General features: G+C 48.0%; 1 protein-coding gene across 1 annotated transcript in view; it reads right to left on the reverse strand.

The window, feature by feature from the left end:
- Window positions 1–694: 694 nt before the first annotated feature.
- Window positions 695–9128, reverse strand: part of PRAG1 (PEAK1 related, kinase-activating pseudokinase 1) — a 65226-nt gene continuing 56792 nt past the window's right edge. Inside the window, 3 exon segments of the mRNA XM_017894688.1 lie at window positions 695–1576; window positions 1579–1698; window positions 1701–2256. Of these exon segments, the coding sequence (XP_017750177.1) occupies window positions 1113–1576; window positions 1579–1698; window positions 1701–2256 (1140 nt within the window). The 3' untranslated portion in view covers window positions 695–1112.

The following is a 9128-nucleotide window of genomic DNA, read 5'->3' on the forward strand; positions in this document are numbered from 1 at the left end:
AGGAGGCCCGAACAGCAGAGGGAGTACTGGCCTGGGAGTTGAAACACGTGAATTCTATTCTTACCCTGCCAGTATCTAGTACAGTAGGAACAGTGGGCTGTTTGCCACCTGGCATCCCATGCATTCTCTACCTCCTCTCTGCCCCTGGAGGCTGATCCTTCAGATTGCATCACCCAAGGTCCCTTGCTGTCTGGCATCCTATTAGGTTGGAGATGACAGATGGGAAATAGAGACTCCCATCTCTGGCTGTAGAGATCTCAGTGCAAATACCTCCTGTATGTTCCCCTGTCCCGCTGTTCTGGCCCTTGCTTTTGTCCTTGTCACTCTTTGTTCTCATAACCCTGATCACACCTAGCTAAGTAGTCCCTTTAAGGTCTTTTCATCTGAGCCATCTCGGGTGGACTCTGTTTCTCTGTTTTCAGGCACGTCTCTGAATGATACAAATGGCAACCAGCTTTAGCAAACTGGAAATGGGTTTGAATTCCAAACCACTGGGATCACAGCGGCTGTGTCTGGATTCTTTCCAGGAGGCTTCCAGGTGGGAAGAGAAACAGGGAAGATTAATTGGTACCCACTTGCCTGGTCCTTTGTAGACTGCTGCTCTATCTCCTGAAAAGCGTAAGACCAAAGACAGGTCCGTTTTACTCACCAAGCATATTAATGCACTCAGGCACTTAAGGATAAAGGGCTTTGCTCATGACTCAACCAAAAAAAAATTTTAATGAAGTTTTCTTCTTTTTTTTTTTCTTTAAATAACAATTTGACAAAAGGGTGAAGAAATCCTAAACAAGGTATGAAGGCCAGTGTCCAGGCTGCATTCTGTTCACAGAACTGTCCTCAGGACGTTGCATGGAGCTAGAAATGTACATAATTACAGAAGAAAACAGGGAGGACTTGGTGCAGAGAGTAGACCAGTGTGGATGGGCGACAGCACCCTTAGTCTTTCGTATTTATATATGGTATATGTATTTCCTCTCTCTATATTTATATATTTTACATCCAGGTATACCAGTCATCTGTACCATTTCCTAGGGAGACATGGGCGCTTCCAAGGCAAGACAGGAAAGGGTTAGGCAGGGAAGGGGCAGCGACAGTGCGGGCTGGGGCTTGGCTCACAAAAGCTGCAGGAGCTTTAGCGACTGTAAAAGGGCCCTGGGCTCCGCGGACGCCAGGTACTGGCAGCAAAGCCAGTCCTCCAGCTCCACGCCCCGCCTGCGATCCACCGCCTTCTCCGCAAACTTCATCATCATCAGGGCCCGCTTCATGTCGATCCAGTTGTGCAGCGTGCCGCACAGCGCCTCCTCCGAGGTGCCCGGCTGCTGCACCAGCTCGCGCCGGGGCCCCCACAGCAGGCACTGCAACACACACTTGGCCTCGCCGATGCGGATACGCTTGATGGGGTCGGCCTCCAGCAGCAGATGTGCCAGCTGCTGCAGGCCGGGTGAGCCGGGTGAGTAGAGGGACAGCGCAGGCAGCGGCGGCCAGGTCTCCTGCCGTCAGTCCCCGCTCCCGCAGCTGGGCGCCGCACCTCTGAACGGGTTGGGCTGGTGGGCAGCAGCTCAGTAGATGAGGATGCTGTCTGGAACTCAATCGAACGTTGCGGTACCTGGGAGGCAGCTACGATCTCGGGGGCCAGCCGGCCTGGCTCTTCTTTCTGCTGCAGGTTTGGAGTGCCGCCCGACTTTCTGCTTGGCTTCAAAAGTTGCTGATGATGAGTCTGGGCAGCCTGGCCTTCTCCCGGGGCCCTTCTGGGGAGGCGGGGCCGGCTGCGGGGCCGAGAGGTGGCCACCAGGCATGCAGTGGCGGGGCAGGGGACAGGGAGCGAGGCGGTGGCGGGGGTGGGGCGGGGCGGCCGGGGGTGCAGTGCACCAGCAGCAGGTTCTCCAGGCACAGGTCCCGGTGGATGATGCCGTGCTCCTTCAGGTGCTCCAGCCCGTTGCAGAGTTGCAGAAGCAGGAAGCACACGCGCCGCTCGTAGGCCTCGGGTTCCGCCTGGTGGCTGGCCGTCGAATCCCGCACGAAGTCGGAGGCGGTCTGATGCGGCACCTCTCGGGTGATGACGACCACGCAGTCCTGCTCCTGGGCAGGGGGGTGTGCGGGTAGGGCAGGCACGGGGTCCTTGGGCGCGTCGGGGGAGGTGAGCATGCTGGAGGGCACCGAGGCGACGAAGTGGCCGCAGTCCTGCTGGATGTTAAAGTGCACGGGCACGGACGGGCTGCAGTAGGAGACTGTTTTGGGCTCAGGGGTTTTGCAGATCTGTGGGGAGAAGGAGAAGTGAAATCAAGAGTGGGGCCCATGGTTCTGCCCAACAAAGAGTGTGGAAACATTTGAGTATCTACGTGCAATAAACCTATCCACATAGGCTTGAGGGTAAGAGCAATCCGTACACATGCTAGAAGAAAACATGGGACAGAAACTTTGGGGCCTTGGGTTGGGCAAATATTTCTTAAATACCGCACCAATAGCATCGTTCACAAAAGAAAAAAAAATCACAAACTTAACCTCAAAGTTCTAAACTTTTGTGCTTCAAAAGGCACCATTAAGAAAGTGGAAAGACAAGTAACAGACTGGGAGAAAATATCTGCCAAAATGTATCTGATAAGGGACTTGTTTCCGGAATTTATATATATAAAAACCACTCTTTTACAACTCAATAATACAAACAAAAAAGGATACAGAATCATGGCATAGAGAAAAAAGAAAAAAAAAACAACAAAAAACATGGGCAAGAGATACGAATAGGCAATTCACCAAAAAAATTTGTAAATGGCCACAAGCATGTGAAAAGATGTTGGACATCATTAGTCATCAGGGAACTGCAAATCAAAACCACAATGAGATATCAGTCCATGCCCACTAGAATGAGTTCTAATAAAAGACAGTTCCAAGCGTCTATGAGGATGAGCAGAAATGGGAATCCTCACACATTGCTGGTGGGAATGCAAAATGGGGCAGACCCTTTGGAGCAGTTTGTCAATTTCTTAAAAAGTTAAACATAAAATGACCCTATGACCCAGTGAGTGGGGTCCCTGCTGAGCAACACACAGCGTGGTAGGGAGGTACTGGTAGGAAGACATCCCTCTGTGCACAGTGTGGACAAATTCTCACGAAGCTGAATAGCGTTTATAAGAAAGCAGCCTCACTTCCCAGACACTTTTCCTCCAAGGTGAGTCACAGCAGCTGAAAGAAACCAGAAAGTTCTCCAGGGAAGAGGGGACCAGAAGGAACCCTCAGAGGAACCCCAGGGTACCCTCTGAGATGAAGGTAGGAAAAACAAGATGGAAGATCTCAAGCTCCTCTGTGGGAAGTGTAGCTGGGGATCCACACAACTGTCTTTCTCGCCTCCTCCATCTCTTCTTACACAAATGACAGTGCCAGCCACCTGGGGACCTCTAGCAATCCTAGTTCACATCTGGCTGCCACTCAACTAGCGAGTCTTGAACCAGCCGTAATGGCCCTCTGTCAGGCCTCAATCTCCCTGTCATTACCCTGAAAGGGACTGAAGTCTCCTCTCTCAAATAAATATTATTGTGCAACTCACCCAGGCTTTGTAGAAAGACAAAGATCAGATGTGAGAAGAAAGGCATCTCACATCTACCCATAAAATATTATCCTGCAAACACTCCCAAAATAACCCTGCCTTCAGGCTGCAGTGTTGGAATGATGATGAAGCAGTGTTTTTGAAGTGCCTCAATGCTTACAGGCGATACTTTTAGAAGTTCTATTGCAAGCACCTTTTCACGGAGATTTATTTATATTGCAGCTGTACAAACCTTCTCAGCATGAAACCTGGCATACAAGAGCTCAGCCTCCAAGAGACGTTTTCAAAGCTAATTGTGGGGAATGGTGGGTAACACATTAATTTAGTAATCTATTATAAAAGCAGAATGGTAATAAAAGGGAAAGACATTTACCCCAGACATTGCTTCCTGTTACACTAACAAAAACGATTTTGAAATACATGTCTAAAAGGCATTGTTCAGGCTCTTTCTTATTCTGGCCTACTCAACAGTACTCGGTTTTTATTTATTTTTCACTTTTTGAGACAGGCGGGAGTTCAGTGGTGCAATCACAGCTCACTGTAGTTTTGACCTTCCAGTTTTAAGCAATTCTCCTGCCTCAGCCTCCTGAGTAGCTGGGATTAGAGGTGTGCACCACCATGTCCAACTAATTTTTGGAAATTTTTGTACAGACAAGGTTATCCCATGTTGCCCAGGCTTGTCTTGAACTCCTGGGCTCAAGTGATCTTCCCGCCTCAGCCTCCCAAAGTGCTGGGATTACAAGCATGAGCCACAGTGCCTGGCCTGCACTTGGTTTTTAAATGCAGGCTTCTGGAGCACTATTAAACTAAAGGAAATTTGCGGCAATGGAGGGGGTCCTCAAAGAAAGCGTCTTGCATGTACGCAGCTGTGTTGTCAATGGAGATGTGGGAAGGACATCACTGTTATTGTCTCACCCCTAACACATATAGATCGGGCTCTTGCATATGCAAGGACTGTGCCAACGGTGAGGGCTCCATGCAGCATCCCATTCAATCTCATTAAATCCAAGGAGGAAGATGCTATTACAGAGGAGGAAACTGGGGCTTCCAGCGGTTAAATTATTTGCTCCGGACTATACAACAGAGAAGTGTTCCAGAGGTCAAAAGCACAGGCTCTGGAGTGAAAAAAGGCCTGGGTTTAAGTATTAGCTCTGTAACCGTTGGCAAGTTACAGGGGATTTTCATTATTTGCAGGAGTTGTGTTCTATGAAGAAGCCATAAACACTGAATTAGTGAATAGAGAACCATTGCTTAGGGGAAATACAAGGTAAGTTTCCTGGGAACTTCTGGCCACAATTTTTCATTAACCCACCAGTGTTCAACCTTGTTTCACGTGTGCTTCTGTTTAGAGATACCTTGTTTAATATACATTACATGTTTAAAATACATTAACACGTTACATGTACATTAACATACATTAACATGTTAATATTCATTAACATGAATTCACAGGCAACAGCACTAGAGCTCATCCCTGAACAAAGCTTATCTAACACACATGTTTTTATCCATGAGGCACATCCCAGCCTTGTGGTGGCTGGGAACACTGGACAGCACTTCAGCCCTATGCTGGGACCATTTTACTTTATTTTATTATATATATTTTGAGATGGAGTCTGTCTGTCATCCAGGCTGGAGTGCAGTGGCACGATCTCGGCTCACCGCAAACTCTGCCTCCCAGGTTCAAGCGATTCTCCTGCCTCAGCCTCCTGAGTAGCTGGGAGTACAGGTGCCTGCCACCACACTCGACTAATTTTTTTTGTATTTTTAGTTGAGACAGGGTTTCACCATGTTGGTCAGGCTGGTCTCGAACTCCTGACCTCAGATGATCCAGCTTCGGCCATTTTAAACAGCAAAATCAACAACATGTAAACCCAAAAATAAAATTCTAAGGCCTTCCAACAATCTGAAATGGACCCTTCCTCTCAGCCAAAGGCATTCCAAAGTTAATCTAAAAAAATGAGTTCAGGCCATGATGGGAAGGGGGAGCTGGACATGCCTCCTGCTACCCTCCTCCCTGTTGGAATTACTGACAGAGCAGACTTTTCAAGTCTGATAAAATCTGTTCTCACTGCAGCCTGCCACCTGGAGGCTTCATCTGTATGATAAAGGCTTGATCTCCATAACCCCTTCTCATAACCCAGACATTCCTTTCTAAGGATAATAACTCAACCAAGTGCCAATCAGAAAATCTTTGAATCCACCTATGACTTGGAATCTTCCCCTGGCCCCCTCAACTTCAATGTACATCATACATGTATTGATTGATACCTATGTCTCCCTAAAATGTACAAAACCAAGTTGTGGCCCGACCACTTTGGGCACATGGTCTCAGGATCTCCTGAGGGCTGTGTCATGGGCCACAGGTGACTTATATTTGGCTCAGAATAAATCTCTTCAAATGTTTTACGGAGTTGGACTCTTTTCATTGACAAACAAAAAGCACATAAATGTGAAAAACAAGACACTAAGTAGACTGCAGAAAAACACCCTTGCTTCCTGGATGAGGGCTGAAACAAGATGGGAGACTGTCACCTCATTCCCCTTCAGCTGGAAACATGCACGTTGGGTGATACAGTTTGGCCATGTCCCCACACGAATCTCATCTTGTAGTTCTCATAATCCCCACGTGTGGTGGGAGGAACCTGGTGCTGTCCTCATGATAGTGAGTGAGTTCTCATAAGATCTGATGGCTTTATAAGGTGCTTTCTCCGCTACCCATCCCCCACTTTTTTTTTTTTTTTTTTTTTTTTGAGATGGAGTCTTGCTCTGTTGCCCAGGCTGGAGTGCAGTGGCACATCTTGGCTCACAGCAACCTCCTCCTCCTAGTTTCATGTGATTCTCCTGCCTCAGCTTCCCGAGTAGCTGGGATTACAGGTGCCTGCCACCACACCTGGCTAATTTTTGTATGTTATTTTTTAGTAGACATAGGGTTTCACCATGTTGGTCAGGCTGGTCTTGAACTCCTGACCTCATGATCCACTTGCCCCAGCCTCCCAAAGTGCTGGGATTACAGGTATGAGCCACTGCACCTGGCTGCTTTTCCCCCTTTGGCTTGGCTTCTCCTTGCTGCCACCATATGAAGAAGGACGTGTTTGCTTCCCCTTCCACCATGATTGTAAGTTTCCTGAGGCCTCCCCAGCCATGATGAAATGTGAGTCAATTAAACCTCTTTCCTTTGTAAATTACCCAGTCTCAGGTATGTCTTTATTAACAGCGTGAGAACAAACTAAAACATCAGGTCACTCACATTTTTCCTTGCCTTACACATATCCATAAATCACTGGAAAGTGCTTCGAGTATTGATTTTGGAATTACAAATAAATTTGAGCGGGTAGATGATTTTGCAAATACAGAATCCATAAATAATGAAGATGGACGGTATTTATCTCAAAGCATGTTTTCTCCTCTGAACGGCAGGGGCAGGGATAGTACTTCCTCGTAGGGCCATTGTGAGGATCAGATGAAATGATGCAGGCATGGCTCTCAGCGCCAGGCCCAGCCCAGGGCCAGCACAATGGGAAGGGTTGCTATGGTGACTGCTCTTGCCATCTCGGCTGTAGCCCTCTGGTGGTGCGGAGGCATCCAGAGCTGGCTTGCAGGTATTGTGCAAACCCGAAGAGCACAGCTGCCCAGGGGCCTGGGAAGAGTTTCCAAGGCCCCTTTTTCTCAGCGGTATGAAAGGCCCGGGCCCAGCAAACACTTGAGGCCTGGAGCTCCAGTCAGGCTGCTGACATTTTGCACAGAGATGTAAATGAAGGAGCAGAGTAAATGGCAACTGGGTTGGATGCATTTCAAAATCAGTGCAGTGGGCCTTTGGCAAGACCCGCAGCTTCCTCAAAGCCCAGCAATCGAGAGGGCTGCTTAGGGCGCATGCTAACCAGCCCCGTGAGTGAGCTCTGGGCCCTCGCTGGAGATCATTCTGCAGTACTGGATGGGGGAAGAGGCGGTGGGGAAGGGAGTGGCTTCTTCTCCATCTCCATCTCCCTACTCCCCGCCCCACCCTCATTTCATTTTCAGGGGCCCTGCACTCGGATTTTTAGCTCTAGAACTTTACATAGACCCTTGGTTCAGCTCAAGTTTCAAACGTTTTGCTGAGCCAGGACTCATTTAAACTTTGGAGTCAGGGCCTCATTCACAGGCGAAAGTCTGGGCTAAATTATGTCTGTGAAATAAAAAAGGCCCAGCAGCTTAAAATGGGTCCCTAATCACCAAACTAGAATGACTGTCTAGATGGCTGAGAAATGAAACTGCTTCGAAAACGCACACAGCTAATGGTTTTTTTTTTTTTTTTTTTTTTTTTTTTCCTGTCACCTATTCATGCGGTGGAGCTACAAGAACCAGTTTTATCTCCTCACTGCTGCAGGGCGCTGAGCCCAAGGTAGTAGGTTCCAGCATCAGCAAGGAGCAGGTGTGAGCCTGCTATTGTTAACTGGAACTCCGCAACCGCAAATGAGGCTCCGTCTGCCCTCAGTGCCGGCTCCCTGCTTAACATGCGCAGATGAAATGCGCTCAGACAGGCAGCTCGCTGGCTGGGAAGGGAGACCCACTCCCCCTCTTGCGGATCCCCAGATGACTGTATTTCGTCTAGACTGGAGAGCTAATGAAGTGGAACAGCTGCCCGTGCGAAATGATGCTCCAGGCCCCCACGGCCCACCCCCCAGTGACCGGGCCAGGCACATTTGCAAATTGATATTGTTCCTGGTAACCACGTTCCAAGAATTACCATCCTCTGCATATTGGATGCTAGTCTCCAAATTTCCTTTCTCACGTGGCACAGAGATGGTCCTTGCGCTACCAGTCTCCAGCAAATTCAAATAGGAAACCCCTGCGGCTCTTGTTTAGCGGCCTAAGGCTTATCTTTTGGTTTCTGTGTGGCTTCTATTGCTCATGAAATAAGGAGCAACACTTGTTTTGAACATTCTTAAGGAAAATTAAATTTCTTTTGTGTTGTTTATTAGAGAATACGGCTAATTCTGCATGAATATATGGGGCCCTAGAATCCAAGCTGCACAGCACAATTACTTATGGATGCGAAAAACAAAACTGTGGCGGGCGCGGTGGCTCACGCCTGTAATCCCAGCACTTTGGGAGGCTGAGGCAGGTGGATCACAAGGTCAGGAGTTCAAGACCAATCTGGCCAATACTGTGAAACCCCCATCTCTACTGAAAATGCAAAAATTAGCCAGGCTTGGTGGGGGGCACCTGTAGTCCCAGTTACTCAGGAGTCTGAGGCAGGAAAATCGCTTGAACCCGGGTGGTGGAGGTTGCAGTGAGCCAAGATCACACACGCACTCCAGCCTGGGCACAGAGCGAGACTCTCTCTCTAAATAAATAAATAAATAATAAAAAAATAAAAACAAAACCGTTTGTCCCAAGGGCCCCTTCTTACAGAAGGATCACCTCATTTTCTATCCCATGAGCAAGAGCGATTCAATCTCTTCCACCAGGCTTTTTCCTCTTCCAAATAGAAAGGCCAGCTGTCTCTTGATACTGAATAATATTATTCAGTACATATTATTTATAATAATACTATTACTACTACTATTGATAATATTCAGTATATATAAATAATAAATAATTATAA

Source organism: Rhinopithecus bieti, unplaced genomic scaffold, assembly GCF_001698545.2.
Source record: "Rhinopithecus bieti isolate Rb0 unplaced genomic scaffold, ASM169854v2 scaffold_25360, whole genome shotgun sequence".
Lineage (NCBI taxonomy): Eukaryota > Metazoa > Chordata > Mammalia > Primates > Cercopithecidae > Rhinopithecus > Rhinopithecus bieti.